At 33.2% G+C, this 25,520-nt stretch overlaps 3 protein-coding genes and 1 long non-coding RNA gene across 11 annotated transcripts in view; 2 read left to right on the top strand and 2 right to left on the bottom strand.

Moving 5' to 3' along the window:
* The first annotated feature begins 1,201 nt into the window (after window positions 1-1,201).
* LOC145961002 (uncharacterized) lies at window positions 1,202-2,281 on the top strand. The gene is made up of 3 exons (XR_014435513.1): window positions 1,202-1,319; window positions 1,483-1,638; window positions 1,700-2,281. It is a non-coding gene; the product is annotated as an uncharacterized LOC145961002 (long non-coding RNA).
* An 8,704-nt stretch (window positions 2,282-10,985) lies between these two features.
* The window catches only part of LOC145960329 (uncharacterized), a 30,489-nt gene continuing 15,954 nt past the window's right edge, over window positions 10,986-25,520 (top strand). Inside the window, exons 1-2 of one of the 2 annotated variants that reach the window (XM_083079708.1) lie at window positions 10,986-11,470; window positions 11,544-11,920. In XM_083079708.1, the coding sequence (XP_082935834.1) occupies window positions 11,310-11,470; window positions 11,544-11,920 (538 nt within the window). In that variant the 5' untranslated portion in view covers window positions 10,986-11,309. Of the gene's footprint in view, window positions 11,471-11,543; window positions 12,716-25,520 lie in introns of those variants that run through there. The other variant, XM_083079707.1, reaches the window with a different exon arrangement.
* On the bottom strand, window positions 12,303-24,086 carry LOC145960328 (uncharacterized). Of its 7 annotated transcripts, XR_014435326.1 has the most exons (8): window positions 21,042-22,316; window positions 20,582-20,795; window positions 19,412-20,287; window positions 19,071-19,303; window positions 18,604-18,783; window positions 18,326-18,422; window positions 14,540-14,613; window positions 13,829-13,968 (listed from the first exon to the last, which is right to left on the bottom strand). XR_014435326.1 is itself a non-coding variant. In XM_083079704.1 (7 exons), the coding sequence occupies exons 1-7, from the start codon at window positions 22,314-22,316 to the stop codon at window positions 13,360-13,362; spliced, it is 2,586 nt and encodes an 861-aa protein (XP_082935830.1). In that variant the 3' UTR covers window positions 12,303-13,359. The 7 variants fall into 7 exon arrangements, 4 of the variants coding, with proteins under 4 accessions (XP_082935830.1, XP_082935832.1, XP_082935829.1 ...); XM_083079704.1 differs by lacking the exons at window positions 14,540-14,613; window positions 18,326-18,422; window positions 18,604-18,783 and adding an exon at window positions 12,303-13,640 and having other exon boundaries at window positions 13,806-13,968; window positions 21,042-21,559; window positions 22,016-22,316; XR_014435327.1 differs by lacking the exon at window positions 14,540-14,613 and having other exon boundaries at window positions 13,836-13,968.
* LOC145960330 (uncharacterized) lies at window positions 22,596-23,841 on the bottom strand. The gene is made up of 2 exons (XM_083079709.1): window positions 23,450-23,841; window positions 22,596-23,063 (listed from the first exon to the last, which is right to left on the bottom strand). The coding sequence occupies exons 1-2, from the start codon at window positions 23,450-23,452 to the stop codon at window positions 22,596-22,598; spliced, it is 471 nt and encodes a 156-aa protein (XP_082935835.1). The 5' UTR covers window positions 23,453-23,841.

The following is a 25,520-nucleotide window of genomic DNA, read 5'->3' on the forward strand; positions in this document are numbered from 1 at the left end:
TAATTAAATTTTAACAAAATAGAAAGAGGAGAGAGAGAGAGAGAGAGAGAGAGAGAGAGAGAGAGAGAGAGAGAGAGAGAGAGAGAGAGAGAGAGAGAGAGAGAGAGAGAGAGAGAGAGAGAGAGAAATGATGGCAGTAACACGTAATCGAGTGTAGAAATTATGTTTATATAATACATTACGTTACGAACCATGCATTTATAATAGCGTTGCTATTATCTTTACAGACATCTAACATCGCTATTGAAGACGATTAATTATTCGCGCAAAATATGAATTTCCCTCGCTTAAGCAAAATGCCCCCCCCCCCCCCCAACGGGTATGTTTCATCCCGCGTCAGATCGGATACTACATCGACATACGAGGTGCACAAGAGGAAGAAATTAACGCGGGAGATTCCTGGCTGCCGCGAGGCTCTCATCCCACGAATTAAAGGACGAATGTGCGTGCTTTCAGCTAATTCATTTTCATCAGCAACATTAGAGATGCGCTCAAGAGATCGAGGGGATCACTTTCACTGTCCCGAGTTTCCCGATGTTCCATACCATCGCGCATCAATTCTATCGCCTTTGCGGAAATGCGTCTGTGATGGATGGGGCACTTCCGATAATTTTCCTACATCGTTCGGTTGTTTGTTTTTTATTTTTTTTTTAATCTTAACATTTGTCTTCGTAAAATCTTTCAGCGAGAATCTTAATATAATAAATTATGTAATATAATATAAATTATGTATAATATAATAAATGTCGATATATAATAAATAACATAGAACTGCGAAATTTTAGGTTTTGTTAGTTATAAAAAGCACAGTAGGTGAATCTGATAGTTTTTTGCTAAAAATGAATCTAGTCGCAGAATTTCCCTAGCATGTCAGATTTTTAAGTAATTTGTGGTTAAATAATCCAAAAATGGCTATTTCGGTCAATTTCATGGATTTATTATGAAAGTACCTAATTTTTCTTAATATTTCTGTCAATAGCAACATATAGTGCTAATCTTTACTTTTCAAATCCATTTTCGATTGCTGCCACATGATTTTTCTTCACTGAGGTATATAAGACTAATCATGAATAGAGTTTCAATAAGCCATTCCAAGTCAATCGTGCTACTCTTGTCTTATCACGAATCAAAATTTGGATAAAAATATAAATTTTTGGACACCGTTTGTTACTTTTTGAAATTAAAAATAGTGGATCCAATATTCAATGGCGGACAGAATCACAAAAAGAAGATATAAAATTTAGAAAAATTCATCAAAATGTGTAACAATTGTATTGGATATATTTCTTTCTAGGACTTTTTTGGACAATCAGACAGATGTGAGCCTTTTCAAATTTAAAGATGACAGATCTGATATGGTTCTGCCATATTAATGCCTATGAAAATTTTTTTTAATGTAAATTTCCTTATAACTTTATACTTATATATCTCGGTGAAAAATCGTTCGTGGTCGATAATCGAAAATGAACTTGAAAAATGAAGATTACTATGCAATTTTGACTACTGAACCACAAATTACTCAAAAATCTGACGTGTTGACGGGGAAATTCTACGACTAGATTTGTTTTCAACGTCAAAATTCTATCAGATTCACCTACTATGCTTTTTGTAACTGACCTTCGCAGGACTGTAATCAATGTAATAAATTAATGTAATAAATATTTTCGAATAATTACAATACTTAATTATGCACATACAGGTACTTTCCAATCTAATGCACAAGATCGTTAATCGAGAGTTAGAGAAATTCCATCGAGGTCTCTTAAGAGGGAAAGAGGCAGAATCGCCGCGCGGGAATTTTTCCGAGGAATAATAAAATAAAAATGCGATTATGCGACAGGGTCCATACGAGGCAGAATTATGTACGGTTCATATTTCTCTCCCCCTCGTGCATTTCTTATTAAGAGATACCTCGGAGGATATCTCGTCATGCTTGCCGGACTACGTGCCAAGATGCGCGATAAATGCGTCTCTGGACATAATATTACTTAGGTCCGAAATCTCTTGCGAGAGCACTCACGGGAACGTTAGATTGCAATTCGCGAACGAATGAGCGAACTACACTTCCGAATACGATGGACCGTGATGACACGCGCGCGCGGTGAAAGGTGCCATGAGATTAGCCTACGTGCAGCACTATTTTCGCACTATTGGATGAAATATGAGACTCCAAAAATCGTACCTCAATAATAATTCTGATGCACATTCGCATTCTCTTTGTTTCAGTCGTGAATCGCGGATACTGCGAAAATAACTATATTACGATGAACGAGAAATAAATTTTGTAAAATAAGAGTGTTTCCTGTAATAATATAATCGATATTAACACTATAAACATATAAACTATAACATTATAAACATATAAAGAAAGACATATAAAATTTACTTTATTTTTTTAATTATATCTATTATATAGATATATAATTTTTTTATATATCTATCTATTAATTTGAATGAAAATATATCGATCGATTCGATATATGATGAATCATTTCTCGACTTTCGTCAAATTAAAGCAACGACATATTTGTTCTGATAAATGATGTATCCTAACAACAGCGATTAATTAAACGGTTATTATATTCATTGTAAGCGCTGTATAATCTCATACATCTAACTTCTCGGTTCATCATCGGTGATAATAATGAAAAATAACGATAACCGACTCAGGCTGCTGATCTCGCGCAATATGATAAAGCGATCATTCGCGTGAGTAATATGTGTATAGTAGCATAATAAGCCAACAAATATTGTGTCACGCGCTCAGGTACGATTCGCGAATTATCTCTTATTAAGTCTTATATAGCTCAATATCTTATACGTTGATTACAAATCTCAAAATAATTCACTTTTGTAATCTATCCATCGACGGAATTATGTACGTTGTGAAATAAAATGTTGCGAGAGACCGACCAAAGTAGTGAAATACGCATTGAAATAACAAAGATATATTCTGGATTTTTTTCTCAGATTCACAGTAATTGTCTTTCTATTCTACTGTATAATCTAATAAACTACATATATAAAGTAAGTGCTTTAGTGTAATATATTTCGTTTTTTTTCCGCTCTCGCTCAAGATATGACACTTTTTCGGTTTCAGTTGAATAGATACTTCGTTACAGCAACAATACTCTTATTTGGATTAATTTATAATTAATAAAAACGAAGTCTATAAATAATAAATAATAAATTCGCGACTTGAGATAAATTTTAAAATTATATTGTAAGTATGTACGAGGGAGGAGAGTAAGAGACGAAATTCAGATCGGAGCTCTTTTTCGGAGCAAAAGAGAGAATTTTGCAACAAGATTGACGTCGAGCAGTCGCAGGAGCTTATCATAAGAGGCTCGTGGCCTTTGTATTCGTGAACGTTCTTTCGTGTACATATTACGTCACGAGCGCGTTAAAGTAGGTGACCAGCGAGGACGAATCCCGGATGGGACGAGAGACGCTACCGGGTGAAAGCATGGGTCATCGTAAAGGTCGTCAGGTAACGTATTCTAGTCCGATACAGCCATCGCGTATCAGCTCGCAATTACACGAGTGGGAGTCAAATTCAGTTCTTTGGCTGCCACAAGTCACCGTCTCCTCACTCCTTTTCTTCGATGACGACATTATAGAGCGCAATTGCCACATTCGCGTATTGCCAACATTCGCGTCACATACAACCCGTAAATTATGCATCAAACGCGGATGTTCCGCGAAATGCGCGTCGCGTTTTTCCCGTTGTTTGCGGCGTATAGTCTCCATTGACATCGGCTGGTCGTCTCTGATTAATTTATGTGTGCTGAATTAATTATAGTGCGAAAATTAATTCGGATATATATATAATTAAATTAATTGTGATTTGAAAATTAATGCATGTAAAATTAATGCCTAAATTAATCATAGTATGAGAATTTGGTAAATGTTTACTTTAAGTTACACAGCTCGAAAAATTTTTATTTTCACATATGTTGTAGAGGATACATTCCTAAGTAATACACCGTTTGAATTTTGCGGCGGTCTCTCTTCGTTCCTGAGATATGCGATTTTGAAATTTTATACTTACTTGTATTATCTTTTCGTTACATTCTAAATATGTTTATATTTTTCTGTTTACATTTACCGAGGTCATCTTTCTGAATAACTTTCAAAAGGTTTTAGCCGTTTGTTATTTATTAAATAGTTATTAACAAAAAAAGTTTCATGAATAGAATATAATTTTACTACATCCTGTATGTTTAAGAAGAAATATAGGCACACACACACACACACACACGGGTGGCTGCGGGAGGGGGGGCCGAAGGCTCCCCTTGCACCCCCCGCGCGCGCGCGCGCGCGTGTGTGTGTATACACATACATTTGTGATATTTTTTAATTGTATTAAATTGTATTAAATTCTATATAAATTTAAATTGTTTACCTTTTTTTTTATTTATCTTTAATTTATCTTTTTTTGCGTTTTTCTTCGACTTGTCAAGAACACAATTCTTGATATGGAAGCGACAACGAGCAAATGTAAACAAAAAATATAAACACACAAGTAAAATATAATATGAAACCGTGATGAACAAATGTAAACAAAAAATGTAAATACATAAATAGGATATAAGAAAAAGATGATATAAAAATATGAAACTTCAAAAGTGCATATCTCAGAAACGAAAAGAGACCGCCGCAAAATTCAAACGGTGTATTACTTAGGAATGTATCCTCTACAAAATATGTGAAAATAAAAATTTTTTGAGCTGTGTAACCTAAAGTAAACATTTACCATAAAATGGTATAAAATATAAAATAAAATTGAATAAATAAAATTGTCGAATGATCGCTTTGACTCTTAATTGTTGCCGATGTAAGTATATTATTGTTAGGTATATTTTTTAAATTTTTTGCGTAAGAATAAATAGAACAATATTTTCGGACGAGTCAAAGTTCAATCGTGTTTCTTCTGAATATGAAACGTGAAACATCGTTTTAAAGAAGATTTGAAGCCACAATGCATTTTAGCGACTCTTAAACATGGAGGTAGAAATGTAATGGTGCAGGCGTGTTTTTCCAACCGTCTTCTAACTGTTTTAGTACTAATAAATATATCGATATTGATATGTATCAGCTATCATATGTCGACCAATCTCATTGTGAAGATAGCTAAATATGACATATATCAATATCGATATTAAATTATTGAATAAAAACATTTTAAATTATTGTTATAATTCATTATGAATAAATAGAAATAGATTTTTAATGAAATTCTTGAATATTTTCACAATGAATAATTTCATTTTACGATTAATTAATTTAATGTCAAAAACATCCGATTCATGGAAGCATCTTTACTATTATTTTGCCACCTTTGAGCGTGGGAAACTCTAGTCCTGTCATTCGTGATCTTTAAACTTATCCCATTTGAAAATTATCATAGCCTCGACATTTTCGTATTAAAATTTTTGTTTTAATATGTTACAAAGAATTTGTCATTAAAATATTTATCGTCAATTTAGATACACCTTGTATATACAGGGTGCTTCAGAAATAGTTAATCAAACTTTAAGAGCATATTCCACTCATTGTAAGGATGAAAAAAAGTCATATAAACATGGGTTCGGAAACGCTTCCTTTCCAAGTTATAAACATTTTCTATTTACTTTACTTACAGACTTTAACATTTGAACTGCAAGAACATTTTTTAAATGTAAATAGAAAATGTTTGTAACTTGGAAAGGAAGCGTTTCCGAACCCATGTTTATATGACTTCCAACTATTTCTAAAGCACCCTGTATAAAACATTTGGCCAACGTAATTGATTAAATATTAATATAATTTCTACTTATTTCATAAAAATTTCGTTTATTATTTCATTAGAAATTTATGTATATGTATATGCATATTATGTATATGTATATTATGTATATGCATATTAAATTTTGCATTTTAAGTAGAATATAATGATTTATTCACGATTTGTGATCTCTTTCTTTCTCGCACCATTGAAGCAGAGGAGATATCACGGCTGGAGGAGAACGAACAAAAAAGCGCATTTCGTAGCTTTTCTGTTTATTCTCCTCCATGATATCCCCTCTCCTTCAATAGTGCGAGAGAGAAAGAGATCCGACCGCTATCGCTCTCTCTTTCTAATGTTTAAGACAGTCTTTTGTATAGGGATGCGCAGTCTATTTCTATAAATCTATGATTTAAAATCTAGAGTTCCTCAAGTAAGAGTTAGGACAACGTCCGCCATTAACAGGGAACTGTAGCGCGCGTAATTTGAAAGACTTATATCATTCTATTCTATCATGTACATTCTATTAAATAGAGATTTATATTTCATTTATTTTTTTTTTCATTTATATTTCATTTATTGCATTTTATCTGTAACAATTTTTAAAATTATCTTTCCAAACTATTTTTATATATAAGTTTAAAGTTTTACATTAAGGTTAGTTATATCTCAGTTTTAAGTTTATAAATTTACAATAAAAGAATACGTTTTATTAATAAATATCACTTAATAATCGTTATATGAAATAAAATATAAAAATTAATTTATTTTTAATACATACCTATACATTATTTACCGTGACACGTCTCGAATAGCTTTGTCTTCTTCCTTCTTTTTTTCTCTGTCTCTTTCTCACTCACTGCTTCCCTACAAATGGCGCGACCAATCAGAAATCATCACGCGGTGTCCTAACTCTTACTTGAGGAACTCTATTAAAATCGCGGTGCAAGTGCCATCTAACTTTGCGCTTGTCAATTACATAAATCTAATAGCAGAGAGAAGCCCATAGGCCGGTATTCATAGTCCGTTCTTATATTTAAGATCATCTTAAGTAAGGTTTGAAAATGTTATACGGCTATTTCATTGGCTGAGCAGAGTCTTAAGACGACCTAAGACCAGACTAAGGGCCTCCGCACAAGGTGTTCCGTATTGCATTACGTTACGTTAAGTATAGATCGTAAATTTAACTAAAGACATGTCTTTACGTTACGATTTCTTCTGTGCGTTGACTGAAGTTTAATTTTACGTACGGAGTTAAATTTACGATCTATACTTAACGTAACGTAATGCGATACGGAACACCTTGTGCGGAAGCCCTTAAGACAATCTGAAATATAAGAATGTACTATGAATTCCGGCCATAGAGTGCCTTTTCATGTAACGAATTTTTCGCTGCGAATGATATTTAGCGAGTAGTGAATAATTCTCCGTGAAATAGCGAATTATTCGCTGCGAATGAGCGAATAGTATACGAGTCGTAGGTATCTGTTGTTTTAAAAATACTGTTATTTGCATGGTAGAGTTAAATATTATTAAGTGATTTTACATAAATTAATACCGTTAAGAAATCATTAATAAATAAAAAAAATTTATTTCATCTTTTATAATGGAAACCTGGTTTAGAATAGTGAAAATAAGGTGAAATTTGAGAATTTTTTAAAAACTAACAATAAAATCGATTTTTTCAAAACTTTAAGGACAATTTATTACATGTTTGAATAATACAAAAAATATTTTTTATTAAAAAGATAATGGTATTTATATTGAGTTTTTTAATGATTATGATTGTGCTTCGTGACCGAAGTTGCGAATTTGCGGGAAAAATGCAGCCTCCATTTCTTGTCTGAAACAAAAAAAAAAATCGATCTGGTTTTACTTGTCATAAAATTCTATCGTCGATGAACTAAAAAAAATTAAGAAAAATATATAAAAAAAATTAAGAAAAATATATAAAATTATAAAAATTATGGGACTTTAGTGAAAAATAGCGATTTTGACCCTAAGATTTTGACCTATTTATGTCTATTTTTACCTATTATTAAAAATAAATTATTTAAACTAGTTTTTTCTTAAATGTTTTTTAGTTCATTTAGGATGGTTCACAATTATGTAACTAAAAAAATGTTGGGAGACGTCGATTGGTCGAATATTTTCTCTATCTTTCCCGCAAATTTGGAAAAAATGGTTTCGAGAAAATTGCGTTTAAAGTTTGCGGTACTAAAAAAAATAATTATTGGTAACTTATAGTTAATTTGCTATACTAGGTCCATAACAAGCCTTCCGCTTCCTCATAAAATTCGTTTTGTTATATTTGGTTAAGCCTACGAGCTATACGAGCCTCTTTTGTGCTGCTTAGTCGGCGCCGCTCGTGCCTCGTAACTCGTTCTTCGTCGTACTTGTCGGCAAATATCTTATATTGTTGGACAATGTTTATTTCCAGCAACATCATTGTTTGTAAAATAATGGAATATCCTTCATTGAAGATATTTACAGCAATGAAAGCGGCGATTTCGATAATTTTCGGACCAGAATTCAAGTGTTTTGGAGCGAGACGCCAGATCGTAGAATTAAAATTCTCGTTAGAGTTTTGCGTATGTCCATCTAAGCATCTTGTTAAAAATTCTTCTTTTGACAGTTCTTCATAAATAGGAATAAGATGTTTTTCAATCAAATCTGGTGTACAATAATAATTCGAGAGGGATGGTCGTAATTTTTTTCTTCACCTCTGGCTTCAGCTTTGCACCACTCGCACCAACTCTCGGCTTCCATCGAACAATTTTCATGCCTTAGCTGTTCATTTGTAGAATAATAGTGACATAATGTTGCCATTACAGCTTTTTTCGTATTCATCATGAGCTCTTTTTTTTGGAAAATTTCTTTGTAAATCAATCAGCCATTTCAGCTACACTTACACATATCAACATGTATACAGACTTCCTGTACATGAACACTGACTCAAATATGCTTTGACAAACATTTGCCGAGCAAAATACCGTATCAGAAACCAAAAGATGGAGCACAACCTTAATTCTTACTGCGCGCTCCTATACTTGCGCGCTCCTACATTGCTCTTCAAGCTGTAACTATAAAAATATTTCGAATTTCGCTCTATAACTTTACGAGTATTTTCTTTGAGAGTATTACTATCGATTAAAGTAAAAATAATTTCGAAATTTTTGGCTCTATAAACCAGGTTCCCCCTTAACAAAAGCATTTATAAAATAGAAACATGTAAAGTAAATTCAATTTCTTAAATTCAATTTCTTATTATAAATTCTTATTATAAATATAATTATATACAATAAATATAATTTCTTTCTATAAAGTCAATGATTTATGTTTATTGAATCTTAAAATGTTGTGTGGCGGTTAACCATACGCCACACATATATTAAGCGGACACCTGCCAGTAGATCACGCGCCATACGCACTATCCAAGATTGTCGCGACGCATAAGGGGATTCCCCCACAAGCTTCACGCCTCGCCACTAGGTGGCAAGGCAGACGAACAACTTCTCGTGAGTGAGAAACCGCAGGAGCGGTATATAAGACCGCACGCGCCACCAAGCCATCGAGTCACGGCTCAGTAGTCTACAGAGTGAGTTCGCTCTAGTTAAGACGAACAAGTCGCAAAACTCAATAAACATTTTGCAAGCGAGGCTTTATGATTCGCCAAAATTCGGATCCTGTGAAGCCGCCTGCTACGGCCATTGATGACGCCCCGATCACTCGAGCTAGTCAGACAGCCGTTTGACGAGGCCGCTGCACCCAGCCAGGCATCGATTTCCGGCCGATACATCACAAGTTTCTGCCGTGGAAGCTGCAGCCTATCACCTTGGAGCCATCACGATTAACTCGACCTCCTCGGCAGCTCCTAGAAGTGTGGGACATCCGTATCCGGGGTTACACCTCACCCACAGGATCATGTCTTCTTCTTCTGTTATGGCACTGGGCAATTTCAAACTTCGCCCATGCTGCCAGATATCTTCAACGTTGTCAGTATTTCAGCAAGCAATAATAGTTCTTCCGGTCAGAGGATGAGCAATTATATTATATTAGCACGTTGCTCTTTTGAAGGACGGTTAAAACAGGATGTATGATTTTTACAGGAAGGTCTCTCAAGAGTTCAAATATGTTAGAAGAAGGTGGGGTGCCCAAGGTTCCCTCGAGCGAGCGTATCAATTGCGTCCGATGGTTCCTCAGTAACGGACCATAGGATATGATCAATGTCTTGTCGGGATGACAAGGGCACTCACACAAGGGCAGTCAGGCCGTCCAATGAAACTACACCTGTGAAGGCTGTTATTTAAATTGTAATGATTAGATCGAATTCTGCAAATGGTTGCTACTTCCGCGCGACTGAGATTGAGTCCAGCAAACCAAGGACGCTTCGCGAAGGTTAGGTCGGGTATAGACCAAAGTACTGCGCACCCCGAATTTCAGCCTGGGCGGGCAAATATCTTTCGACCGTTTCATGGTTTTTTTCCTGTACGACTGAGTAAAAGTCAGTATGGGGAGGGAGATAGTTAATAGCTTCGCTATGTCGAGCAGCCTCTCCCGCCAGGAAGTCCGCCGTCTCGTTACCGAGAATTCCCACATGGGACGGAATCCAAATAAGAACGATATCAATGTCCTGAAGAAAGGCTCAGCTTATTTTTCAGTACCAAGATAAGATATGTGAGATCCCTGTCCAACGTACTGTTGGATACGGTCTTTACAACACTGCGGAAATCTGTAAAGATCGAGGCCTTCCTGATGCCCCTTTCCAAGATGCAATTAATAGCGCAGATGATGGCAATACATTCAGCAGAGAAGATAAAGAAGTAGCCATCAAGCTTATATTTTCTCTGTATCGGAATATCAGGAGAATAATAAGCCGCGCCAGAATGCGGGTATGACTTAGTTTTAGATGCATCTGTGAAAACGGAGTTTCTGCCCTCGATATGGTGCGAGAAGAAGGACCAAAAAATAAGCTGAGGAAAAACTGCTGAAGTAAGTTGTTCCACCACATGTGGAGGAGTAAAGTTGACTCTCGGAACGAAAGTAGAAGTTTCGTAAGAGAACAAGAATAGCGGTATCCTGGTAAATACTGCAACCCTGGGTCTATAATCCTTCACAAAGCGATAAGCGCGGTACAGAGGGAATCTGTTGAATAAATCAGTACGAAGACCAGATTCAAGATAGGTAAAATGAAGATTCTGAAGTTTATCAACTAAAATGGTAGGTCTTGTAGCAAAAGATTTGAACAGGGCCGGTCCTGACGGAGGACGAACGCGTGCCCCGCACGCGGGCGGTCGATTTAGGGGGGCGGCCAAAGGCCGCCCTCGCGGTCTTAATGTTTTACAAAAATTGAAAAACAAAATACCAATTTGTAAAACGATAATGTGTAAAAATAATTAACAGAATAATCAAGGAATAAACAATTCAAATAAAAATATATAGATTAATTGAGTCTCCAGCAGTCTATATTACTGATTGGGCAAGCGACCAAATTTATGTTTTTCTCGGGTGAAGTGATGCCGGGGATTCCCCGGCAGCAGAGATGCCAGATTGCAGTCGCCAAGAGTGCTGTTCTGCTGTTCTGCGTGCTGTTCTGCTGTTTGCGGCTGCAATCTGGCATATCTTCTGCCGGGGAATCTTACTTATACCATATACTATAGTGGAAGTGGCGAATGGTGAATATCGACACAACATAAAGCGAAAGTAAGTAATGATAAATTAAAAATTTTGTTTTTCAAATCAACGTACTAAATATTTATAATTTTGTTATTGTTAGAATGACAGGTAGAAAAGCTAAGAGACAATCTGGAGCTTTTTACAAAAAAAAGCGAGCAAGAAAAGCAGAAAAACAGCAGCAACTAAAAGGGGCTCTAGAAAAATTGTTTGAAAATGATCAAAACCAAGGAAGTTCTTCATCAGCATTATTTGAAAATCCAGAAAATGTTCCAATGGCAGCTGATGTTGATTTTCCTGTTGCTCAAACTAAAACTGAAAATACGGCACCAAATACGGACGTTGATGGAGAAATGGACACTGAGGTAGAAGCATCTTCATCACGCGAGAAGGAGAAGGAAATTCAAGATCAAGTTGAATACGAAGTTCTTGGGAATGAAAGCGATTCCATATCTATGTTATTAGACTTAAATGATCCAGGTACTTGGCCTAATATTATATCAAACAAATTTATCGAAACGTTAGTAGAAATAGGACCTGTTCATACAGATAATAATTAGAAGTTTCCTGTAGATGAAGAAACTGGTAGGAAGTTTAATATTTTATATTTTAACAAAATTATGGAAAACGGGGAAAAATTTAAAAGAAATTGGCTTGTTTATTCTGTCAAACTAAACCGTGTTTTTTGTTTTCCTTGTAAGTTATTTAGCAGAGAAAACATAAAAATAATTAATATTGAGTATTCTGATTGGCGGCATTGTTCTGAATATTTCAATAAACACGAAGCTAGTATTCAACATATTCAATGTGTAAAGAAGTGGTGTGAATTAAAATTACAACTAGATAAAAAATGCACAATTGATAAGGTACAACAAAATTTATTTGACAGTGAAAAGGAGCGTTGGAGGGCTATAATTAAAAGAATGAATGCAATTGTGCAATTTTTAGCTAGTCAATGTCTGGCTTTTAGAGGAACAAATTCGCAAGTACCCAGTGAGAAATGATGCATCAATTCGACCTCAAATCAACCTCGAAATGACGATGTCGAATTCACATCGAAATTCACATCGATTCGAGTGTATTCTGACCCCCCCGTTTGAGATGTTTTCGACGTCGAAATCACATCAAATTGATGTGATTTCGACATCGATCGTCGATCGCCATTAATTTTGACAGAATTTTTACATTATTTAGACTGTACATTTATTATTTAGACTTTGGTTCATTCCAACAAAAATGCCTAAATATCATAAAACTAAAGATACAAAAATAGCAATACACATTATTACAAATAAATCAAATGTTTTGTCAGACTTATGTTAAAAAATAAAAAAATGTCAGTATTTAACAGCCAAAGCCAGAACTTAATAACAAATTTTACAAGTTATGCTTATAACTATGGATTATTCTAAGTCATACACTTATTATCATTAAATCAATAAGGCTGTAGAAACGTTAAGTTACAATAACTCTGAGGCGATTTCATCAAAATCAGTTAATTTTAACCTCAGTTTAAATTATATCTTTGTCTCTTTCAGATAAGTTCATGACAAAAAGATGAAGATATAATTTAAACCAAGGTTAAAGTTAACCGATGTTAATCAGCCCTGAAGGGTACATAATTGCCAATAAAAGGAATAAAGATAAATAATTCTTAAACATAATCATTGCAGTTATAGAGTGATAGATTAACAGATAGTAGTATATAAATTTACATTATTTAAAATTTTCTTCTTTGGACACAAATAAAAAAGTATAATTCTAGATATATTCTAGATATGAGACGCAACAGCAACATAAAATTTTAAAACTAAATAAAATAGAATTTAAAAAAAAATAATACTAAAATAAAATTTTGAAAACCAAAATAAAACTAAATTTTTGTTTTGGTATGCGACTTATTAATACAGCAAAGCCTACTAAGATTTTTTTCTTAGAAAGAGTGAGCTTGATCGAGATTTCTCTTTGGGCCTGTGACATTTCTTGGGAGAGCGACGACTTAAGTTAGAGTCCGCTTTCAATCTTTGGCTTTTCGAAGAGCGATGGCTTGACATAGAACATTCTTCTTGTGATGTGTGACTTTTAGATCTCTGTGAAGAGCCATCTTCCTGTTTGTGCCATGCAGCATTTACTAGCCACAGGCTAGTTGTTGATTCCACTAAAGTTAGATTAAATTTTTCTTCTTTTGACACAAATGCACCTGAAAAAGTATAATATTCAGAGTATGAAATGCAAAAGCAAAATATAATTTTGAGAATCGAAATAAAATTTTGAAAATTTCACATTTTTCTGACCAATTATTATAAAAAACCAGTTCATGCTAAATAAAAATAAAAATAAAAATTAATAATAAATAGCAGATTACCTTCAACTACAGAATAAAGTTTCAAACTTCGAAAAGCTCGTTTAGTACCAGATCCTTGAAAACTAAACTGTTTAGCCAAAGAATTAGTCACAACATTCCTCAGAATTCTAAATGTTGAAGCTTTAACCTTCTCCAGATTCACGTACCGTGACATGTAAGCACACTGCAACACATAATTTTTGAACCATCCCAGACAACATTACGTCTAAAAGTAGGACATAAGACATCTTTAAGACATTATATCATAAAATGTTTAAAAAACGTCTTAAAGATGTCTTATGTCCCGTTTTAGACGTAATGTTGTTTGGGATTTTACAACCAAATTCATAGAATGACCAAAGAAATAAAAAAACAAAAACAAAATTATTATTAGAAAGTGATCATAATGGAATATATAAATTTGCACAAATAAAGAAGACTTAATAAGTCTACAGTTTTTGACAAATATATACAATGAAAAGTATTATTAAACTCTAAAAAAAATTAATTAAATTAAGTTCTAAAGATTAGATTTATTTATTAAATTGAAGAGAACCCAAAAAAGCTTAAAATATTCACGTTACTTTTGCGTCGAAATTTTAATGCATTATTAGCATTATATTATAATTAGAATAAGAGTACCCAGTGAAAAAAACCTAGTCAAAATAATGTCAAGGGACATCAAATTGATGAGGAGTATGATGTCAAAATGAGTGATCAAAATGATGGAAATATAACTATATAACGTCCCATACCATGATAGTGATTTTGACGTTTGTTTGACTATTCTATCATGCTAATGTCTCGGGAAATTCTGGATCCCAAAAACCTTTAAAAAGATTATATTTATTATATATATACATATATATATATATATATATATATATATATATATATATATATATATATATACAGGGTGACCCATTTTAACTTAGGCAGCCAAATAACTCGAAAAATAAGCAAGATAGAGAAAAATGTTTTAGACAAAAGTTGTATGGTTTCGAGGGGGCCATAAGATGGTATCATTGGTTTGACCTTGAAGAGTCATTTGAAGGTCACGTGAAGGTCACTTCAATTTTTTTAAATGGAATACCCTATATATTTTTGTACATTCTTGTAGCTTATTTCGAGAGCTTTCCAAAACACTATAATTAAGTACCTTTCCGTTAAGTACTTTTTGAGTTATGATGCTTGAAATAATTTCTTAATTTTACATAAACCGTAAAATATCTTGTAAAATATTCATTTTTCGATTATCTTACCTTAATACTTTTATGTACAAAATAATGAGAGGAATCAATTGGTGTAAAGAAAACACATAGTTGTTTTTAAGAAAAAATATGGAATTGTTAATTGCAAATTACATATTTTTTCTTCGAAACAACTATGTGTTTTCTTTACACCAATTGATTCCTCTCATTATTTTGTACATAAAACTATTAAGGTAAGGTAATCGAAAAATGAATATTTTACAAGATATTTTACGGTTTATGTAAAATTAAGAAATTATTTCAAGCCTCATAACTCAAAAAGTACTTAACGAAAATGTACTTAATTATAGTGTTTTGGAAAGCTCTCGAGATGAGCTACAAGAATGTACAAAAATATATAGGATGTTCCATTTAAAAAAATTGAAGTGACCTTCACGTGACCTTCAAATGACTCTTCAAGGTCAAACCAATGATACCATCTTATGGCCCCCTCGAAACCATACAACTTTTGTCTAAAACATTTTTCTCTATCTTGCTTATTTTTCGAGTTATTTGGCTGCCTAAGTTAAAATGGGTCACCCTGTATACAGGGTGTTTCATTTTAATCCGACCAGTCGAATATCTCGAAAACCAAGCCCGGGAGAGAAAAATATTTCAGACAAAAGTTGTTTGGTTTCGAGGGGGCCATAAGATGGTGACAATGATTTGACTTTGAACAGTCATTTGAAGGTCACATAAAGGTCACCTTAAATTTCTTAAATGGAATACCCTATATATTTTTGCACATTCTTATAGCTGACATCGAGAGCTTTCCAAAACACTATAATTAAGTACCTTTTCGTTAAGTACTTTTTGAGTTATGAGGCTTGAAATAATTTCTTAATTTTACATAAACCGTAAAATATCTTGTAAAATATTCATTTTTCTATTATCTTACCTTAATACTTTTATGTACAAAATAATGAGAGGAATCAATTGGTGTAAAGAAAACACATAGTTGTTTGTAAGAAAAAATATGGAATTGTTAATTGCAAATTAACAACTATGTGTTTTCTTTACACCAATTGATTCCTCTCATTATTTTGTACGTAAAAGTATTAAGGTAAGATAATCGAAAAATGAATATTTTACAAGATATTTTACGGTTTATGTAAAATTAAGAAATTATTTCAAGCCTCATAACTCAAAAAGTACTTAACGAAAAGGTACTTAATTATAGTGTTTTGGAAAGCTCTCGATGTCAGCTACAAGAATGTGCAAAAATATATAGGGTATTCCATTTAAGAAATTTAAGGTGACCTTTATGTGACCTTCAAATGACTGTTCAAGGTCAAATCATTGTCACCATCTTATGGCCCCCTCGAAACCAAACAACTTTTGTCTGAAATATTTTTCTCTCCCGGGCTTGGTTTTCGAGATATTCGACTGGTCGGATTAAAATGAAACACCCTGTATATACAGGGTGTCCTAGACCACCCGTACACCCCTTTTCTTTCAAAAACTAAGCATTTTAGAGAAAAACGTTTTGGACAAAAATTGTATGGTTTTGAGGGGAACATAAGATGGTGTCATTGGTTTGACCTTGGATGGCATCGAAAATGTTTCAGACAAAAGTTTTATGGTTTCGAGGGGGCCGTAAGATGGTATCATTGGTTTGATACTGAAGAGTCATTTGAAGGTCACGTGAAGGTCACTTCAATTTTTTTAAATGGAACACCCTATATATTTTTGCACACTCTTGTAGCTTATCTCGAGAGCTTTCCAAAACACTATAATTAAGTATCTTTTCGTTAAGTACTTTTTGAGTTATGAGGCTTGAAATAATTTCTTAATTTTACATAAACCGTAAAATATCTTGTAAAATATTCATTTTTCGATTATCTTACCTTAATACTTTTACGTACAAAATAATGAGAGGAATCAATTGGTGTAAAGAAAACATATAGTTGTTAATTTGCAATTAACAATTCCATATTTTTTCTTACAAACAACTATGTGTTTTCTTTACACCAATTGATTCCTCTCATTATTTTGTACATAAAAGTATTAAGGTAAGATAATCGAAAAATGAATATTTTACAAGATATTTTACGGTTTATGTAAAATTAAGAAATTATTTCAAGCCTCATAACTCAAAAAGTACTTAACGAAAAGGTACTTAATTATAGTGTTTTGGAAAGCTCTCGACATAAGCTATAAGAATATGCAATAAAAAATAGGTGGTTCCATTTAAGAAATTAAAGGTGTCCTTGACCTCACCTTAACGATGCCATCCAAGGTCAAACCAATGACACCATCTTATGTTCCCCTCAAAACCATACAATTTTTGTCGAAAACGTTTTTCTCTAAAATGCTTAGTTTTTGAAAGAAAAGGGGTGTACGGGTGGTATAGGACACCCTGTATACAGGGTGAGCCATTTTAATTAACGCACGCAATTATTTCGGAAACAAAGCATTTTAGAGAAAAATGTTTCAGACAAAAGTTTTATGGTTTCGAGGGGGCCATAAGATGGTATCATTGGTTTGACACTGAAGAGTCATTTGAAGGTCACGTGAAGGTCACTTCAATTTTTTTAAATGGAACACCCTATATATTTTTGCACACTCTTGTAGCTTATGTCGAGAGCTTTCCAAAACACTATAATTAAGTACCTTTTCGTTAAGTACTTTTTGAGTTATGAGGCTTGAAATAATTTCTTAATTTTACATAAACCGTAAAATATCTTGTAAAATATTCATTTTTCGATTATCTTACCTTAATACTTTTACGTACAAAATAATGAGAGGAATCAATTGGTGTAAAGAAAACACATAGTTGTTTCGAAGAAAAAATATGTAATTTGTAATTAACAATTACATATTTTTTCTTAAAAATAACTGTGTTTCTTTTACACCAATTGATTCCTCTCATTATTTTGTACGTAAAAGTATTAAAGTAAGATAATCGAAAAATGAATATTTTACAAGATATTTTACGGTTTATGTAAAATTAAGAAATTATTTCAAGCCTCATAACTCAAAAAGTACTTAACGAAAATGTACTTAATTATAGTGTTTTGGAAAGCTCTCGAGATAAGCTACAAGAATATGCAATGACAAATAGTAGGTTCCATTTAAGAAATTGAAGGTAACCTTCATGTGACCTTCAAATAACTCTTCAAGGTCAAACCAATGATACCACCTTATGGCCCCCTCGAAACCAAACAACTTTTGTCTGAAACATTTTTCTCTCCCGGGCTTGGTTTTCGAGTTATTCTCCATTAAAGGTTAAAATGGTCCACCCTGTATATACATCACATAAAAAAGTGATAATAAAATAAAATATTAAACCTTCTGGTGTATTTCGCTCATATTTGTGTCGATGTCGAGAGATCAAATTTTTCCGTTTATGTATTTCTTCTTTTGATGAAAACAAATTCTTATAATACTAAAAATCAAATATCATGAATTACTTATTTATGAGAATATTTATATTTATTTATTTATATTTATATTTATATTTATTTATTTATATTTATTTTTTAAATTTATATTTATATTTATTTATTTACATTTTTTTATTTATTCATATCTTAAATAACTATACTGTTAATATTTATTGTAGTTACTTCTCTGCATTCCCAGCAATCCCGGTCCTTTACTCTGTCAGCTTTACATCGCATTTGTTTTTTATTATAAATTGGATAAAATGCAAGTCTCTTCCTTGGTCTGGACAATATTGACGGACTTTTTGGAATATTATTTTTCTCCACAGATTCATTGGCATCTGATTAACCAGTGAAAAATGGCTACGAAATCACAATTAATCGATGAATTAAAATATGTTTACACCCCAATTTACACATAAATAATACTGAATTTTGCTTGTATTCCAGAGAGAAAGTGATGATAAACGACGGTTTTGACGTCATATTGACATCATTTTGACTCGGCTGTTTTCACTGGGATACGCGTCCAAAGTTTTACGCTGGCTTGCAAATGCCATTTTTCTAATTTATTTATTTTTATTTTGAACAAGTCTCTACAATTATCACCAATTTATTTTATTTTAAACATTGTAAATATGCATACTCACAGTGGCAGACAGATTGTTTTCTTCGGACAGAAACTGCTCCATTTCAGTCAATTCTCTCTCGGTCTTTATGGGAAGAGGAGGAAGTTTGCTTGGTCTCTTTACTACTTTCTCAGTAGGCATTATAAATCGATTAAGTCGTTCCTGATTCATAATTACAATGTCTAGTTTACTGCTAACTTCTCTCACCTCTTTTTTGAGGGAGGACAGACTCACTTGACTTTCCACATCAAATCCTTTTAAACAAAAATGGCATTGCTTTAGAAACCATTGAAAATTAGATCATAGTCATTTATTAACAACATCAACAAAACATAATCTTTAAAATGAAAAATTATACTTACTCTCCACTGCTCTATTTGAAATCTGAGAAATATTGCTGTCTTCTGATACATTTTCTTCTACAATATCATGAATTTCGGTATTTCCTTCATGTGATGAATTTGATACGGAATCACAATAACTGTCCGGAGAAGAAAGATTCGTACTAGTAGCAGATGGAGAACACAGATTTGATTTCGGTATTTCCTTCATATTACAGTAATTTTTCAAAGAAATGTACTGTGCAGTATCAGTAGATGAAGCTGGTGAATTTGCATCAATCCTTCCCTCTTTATTGGAAGATGTGGATGAAGGCCGAGTTTCAGTAGTGTCAGAATAAGACGATACAAATGTTTGGGTTGCTTCTTTTAATTTCTTTTCACGATTTTCTTTCAGTGTCTCTCTTTGCAATGCCTCCGTCAGTAAAGTGGATTGGATTGCCTTTTGTTTCATTTTACTGGATCCTTTCAATGTTTTTGGCTCAACAACTGTTCGGACTTCACTGCCAGATTTGTTCTTTAATTTCTCCAGAAATTCATTTTGGATAGATGATCTGGATGAACCATTACTCCTCCTTAGGTGCTGAAGAATATTGTTCGCTTTCTTGGCTTTTTTAGAGTCAACAATTTCAATTCTAGGTAAAGCATTTCTTTTGAGATTCTCACGTTTTGAAGACCCTGAAGTCATGCTTAGTTTTAAACAAGGCGGAGAAGGAATTTTAGAATTACTGCCGCATTTCACATTTGCTTGATTTGTTTGATTTTGTTCTTCTTCTGAAGAACTGTCAAGGCGATTAGATTTTCTCTTAATTCTGTGTCCCCGTCCCATCTCCTTAGAACTTTCATAATTGGAGTCGCAAAGAAATTGTTTGCATGCCTCAGCTGCATTGATGTACGTATCTGAAAACACTAAAAATGTAAATACATGGAAACAATGTGAATATATAATATCTAATTCTGGACAAATACATAGGCACAAAGAAAACAAGTTGATTAATAACATGCTCAAGGAAAACCATACTACATAACATTAGAAGTCCATTCATTCGTTCAAAGAGAAATATTATTGAAATAGTAAATTAAATACTCTTCTTAAGCAATTCTAAGTAGCTTAATGAAGCCCCCACAAGTGTTTTAATTTCACAATAAATCAACTTTATTATGACATGAGAATCTTTAAAAATGAAAGCTTACCATAAAATCTCTTCACCAGAATATCTGATAATGACCAGGATAGATGGGCTGGCTTCTCTTTACGGACAAAATCCCCAGCTACCTTAGAGTCACTAGGCCATTTTATTTTGGTTTTCATGTTTGCATCAATTTCGGTCTCCAACCATTGAGCCAAGCCAACATCATAGAATTCATTATCAGAATCTTCTTGATTTAGAAACTTAAACACGACAAACTGAAAAAATAAAGAAGATATCAAAAACGTGATTAACAATAACATAAAAGAGCTCAACAATAATTCACCACCACTGTGACTTGTATATATATATATATATATATATATATATATATATATATATATATATATATATATGTTAATGTAAATAATTACACATTTAGATAGATAATGATGGAAACAGAGCGTTGTTGGAAATAAAGATTATAGAAACATTGGCACTGTGTGAAGCAAAGGCATACATACATATGAATTTCCATCTGGTATAAGCCAGCATTTAGCCTCAACTTGTTCAAGATGAAAGAAAACTCTCCGCTTTTCCAAGTTTGATACTTTAACAATACCCAGGATTGAAGAGCGCAGAGGATATTCATACATATCACCATAATTTTGAAACAAAAATCCCACTAAAATCACTTGTCTATCTTGCAGAATTATATTTTGGAGGCATACAACTTTGCCTGCTTTGGTTCTAAAACAAGAATCTCTTTTGTTGACTTTCAGCACAACACCATTAACAGATACGCATCTAAACTGTGAGCCTTGAACATTATCTTCAAGCAAAAAGTGCTTCATGCTAAGCTTGATATGATAGTTATCCTCTAGAACAATCTCAACATTGTGGTTTCTTTCATGATCTCTGTACGCTACTTGATGCAATGGTTTATGGCCGCATTGCAAAAGTGATTTAATGGATTTCAATTTGTTCTCAAAGGGATATGCGCTGAAGGATTCCACATTCCCATGTTCAATACACTCTTGCACTAAATGGCACAGGGAATGAACATTATAGACGACAAATTTGTTACCAAATATAACTGCAGAATGCGTGATAAATAGTTTAAGCAGTTCGTCTGCATAAGCAAGATGGGTCTGCACTAGAACAGGGCTGCTAAGAATATACAAGCCACAGTGCAAAAGAAGAAAATGTTTGTACACATTGTTGAGTACATTATCTTTGAAAATAACAATTCCATCAGACAAAAGAATTCTACGAAATTCTGTAGCCTTATAATGTGCCAAATTAAATTCTCTTGGCTTTCTGTTAAAATCTGAGGGACATGAACTTTCAATGATTTTCAGGGCAACTGTGATTGCATCTACTGCCGTGTGATGTAGCTTCCAAGCACCATTCCATTTCATCCATGCAAGCAATAATCTTTTAAACACTCCAAAGTGAACAAGATGAAGCACATCCAATCGAAACTGAGTAACCATACCTGTTGGAATGATTTCAAGAAGAGATTCAGCTCGATGATGAGATGGCTGTTCTCTATTCGTGAATGATTCATCAGTTCTCAAAACCTGATCTAACTCTAAATATATCATCCTATTCTGAATCCATTCACCAACCACAGTACATTTCTCACAAGCGTAATATCCACCATGTTCAACGATACCCTTCATAAAGGCCCTAGCAGGAGCATCGCAAATGTAATGCCTCACAACAAATTGATATACTTGGCCATCATAAATGTACCCATTTTCTGACAGATCTAGAATTTCTAAAACAAAATTCATGAGAAATTCATCAGGCTTAGGATTACTGTTGCCATGATGCACTGCAATAATAAATGGCTCATTATTGCTTCCAACTAGTTTGCCTAAAATTGGCCAAAATTTTTGCTTGGAGCTCTTTGAGAGAGGCAGCCCATCTACATTGATGTCGATGGTTATTTTATTACAAGTACATGGTTATTTTATACAATTTTTGTAAATATTCTCCAAGATTCGTGCTATCTAAATTAGCTCGGATACTTTTATACCACTTTTGGGTATTATCTTCAAACTCAATCACATCTAAACGTTTTGGAGTTGCCAGAAGAGTCTTATAACTAAGTGTACCTCAGGAAAAATAGGATGAAATCGAGCTAGAAGAGCATCTAATTTTATCACTGACAAACCTCCTCCTTCTAAAGCCCACTGTCGAATTGTTTCGCGAATATATAAACCTCGTTCGTGATCATCAGCAAATGCAAGGACGACGACGTCGTCGTCGTCGTCGTCGTCGTCGCCGTCGTCGTCGTCGCCGTCGTCCTCATCATCATCATCATTTCTATCTTCATCTTCATTACTATTATTCTGTCGAAACTCATTATCAGAATTATTTATCTCGCTGACATTCTCATCCTCTAAAGACATGCTGTCATCACTATTATAAGGATATGGCTGGTTGAGTATTCGTAAATAATTCTCTAATTTAATTTTACGAGCTTCAGTTTTTTTAAGCTGCCGGTTGAGCTTACGCTTCAACGCTTTCTTATCAATCTAAAAAAAGTTACAGTCTATTATATACTAGGATCATAAGTAAAAAATGTTTTGTTTCAATTATAGTAAATAGGAAGAAAAGTCATTGCACAACTATAACACGACCAAATTGCATAGATATATACATATGTTAAAATTGCCAGTGGTGTTAAGAGGACTGAAATATAAGGAATATAAAACCAATTGAAAGTTAATGTTTTTCAAATTTCAATGAAGAGCTTAAGGGATTTAATACCATGAAAATATTTTTATCAGAAAGATTTACTGTCAGCAAATGATTTCAAGCATGTAATCTTTAATCTGTTTATGCACTGCAACATATATTTGCATATATTCTCATTCATATTTTATATTTTAGCATTATCCTAATATAGTTTACTACTTACCATTTCAACGCTGCTTTAAAATCTATTTTTCATTCACTCTGCGATTGTTCATAGTGAAAGAATGGTCTACAAATCTTTATATACTTCTTAGCAGACAAATTTAATATTTCTTATTTTTTTATTATTGCAATTGTTTGGGAATCGTTTGATTAAATTTAGGAATATATTCTTATAGTTTAAGAAATAACTATACACTCAATTATTAATTTTCATTATTTATATAAATAAACTATTATTTCCTAACCTGTAAGAATATGTTCCTAAATTTGCCCAAACGAGATTGCAATAATAAAAAATACGAAATATATTGAACTTTTGTCTTTGATTACTTCCTTTAGATTGAGTTATTAGGAAAAGGCAACATTTTTCTCATGTATAAGTATACTTACAGGGCGTTCCGTATGATCCATTATGAGGGAAATGATGATGATGGCCAATTATGCAAAATTTTGTATAATTCTGTCTTCTCTGTTAAATAATTTCCGTCACAGAAGTGCACACAAACACAGATATAATTATATAGACAGAGTCAAACGAAGAATAGTCTGTACAGAATTAATCGCACACGTGAAACGTTCTCGTCATTACGCAATAATGGCCCAAGACGGCGCGTGATAACGCTCGAGTCGAGCGGCTCGACAATCGCCGGTCAGATGACGTCACGTGATGCACTGCTGGCGCTGTTGTCGATACAGCAACTTATCACGCAAAAAGTAATAATCGAAAATTTCAATATTTCGACCTCATTTTGATTTTAAATAAAAATAAAAAATTACAAGCTCAAAAAAAGCATTTGTTAGATTTTAGATAGAAATAAACTGTTTTCTACTTATAATTTATCATTTCCATTATATATCGAAAAGTCGACAATTTCGATCTCTGTTAGATGTAAAGCAGCCGTTGACATGATATCGAGGACATTGACGTCGTTTTGACATCGAATTGACATTAGCCTTCTCACTGGGTATATGAATGGAACAATGGTAATTTTTTAAAGGCTGTTGAGATGATTGCTAAATTCGATCCTGTTATGTTAGATCACTTAAATAATGTTAAAAAGTCAAGTGAACTTAAAACTCATATGCCACATTACTTAGGAAAACATTTCCAAAACGAAATAATACAATTATTAGCTGCAGGTGTTAAAAAAGAAATAATGCAGGTTGTGCAATCTTCTAAATATTTTTCTATTATACTTGACTGTACACCAGATGTAAGTCATACAGAACAAATTATATTTATTGTAAGGTGTGTAAATATAAATACTTCAGATAAACAAGTTGACATACGTGATTTTTTGGGGGATTTTTATCCCGTCACGAATACTACTGGTGAAGGATTGTATAACTTCCTATTAGAAAAATTGTCAAATTATGAGTTGAATGTTCAAAATATTAGGGGACAAGGTTACGACAATGGATCCAATATGCGAGGTAAAAATATTGGCCTGCAAAAGCGCATTTTAGACATCAATCCAAGAGCACTCTTTGTTCCTTGTAATGCTCATACTTTGAATTTGGTCGTAAATGATGTGGCAAACAGTAACGGGGAAATATTTGATTTTTTTGAAATTATTCAGGAAGTATAGAACTTTTTTCTGCTTCCACATATCGATGGAATATTTTGAAGAAACACATTACAAATTTAACACTCAAAAGTCTTAGTGAGACAAGATGGGAAAGCAGAATTAAAGCTATAAGACCATTACGCCTTAATCTGAAGAACATCATTGACAGTTTAACTGAATTAACGAATGATCCTATCCGAGACGTAAAAACAAAAAATATGGCTCATTCACTGGCACAAAAGATATCTTCTTTCAAATTTATATGTTCTATAATTATTTAGCACGATTTGCTTTCAAAGATAGATATTGTTAGTAAAATGCTTCAAAACCCAAAAATAAGCTTAGCCGAATGTGTTCATGCTTTAAAAAATCTCCAAATTTACATTATTAAAAAAAGAAACGATGAATGTTTCAATATGTTCATTAGTAATGCCGTTACAGAAGCTGAGAAAATTAACGTACAACTAAAATTTCCTATAATTCGCTATATAAAAAGGCCACGTC

The sequence above is a fragment of the Camponotus vicinus genome, unplaced genomic scaffold, assembly GCF_025532165.1.
Source record: "Camponotus vicinus isolate PSW18456_S1 unplaced genomic scaffold, iyCamVici1.0 SCAF_10, whole genome shotgun sequence".
In the NCBI taxonomy this organism is placed as follows: domain Eukaryota; kingdom Metazoa; phylum Arthropoda; class Insecta; order Hymenoptera; family Formicidae; genus Camponotus; species Camponotus vicinus.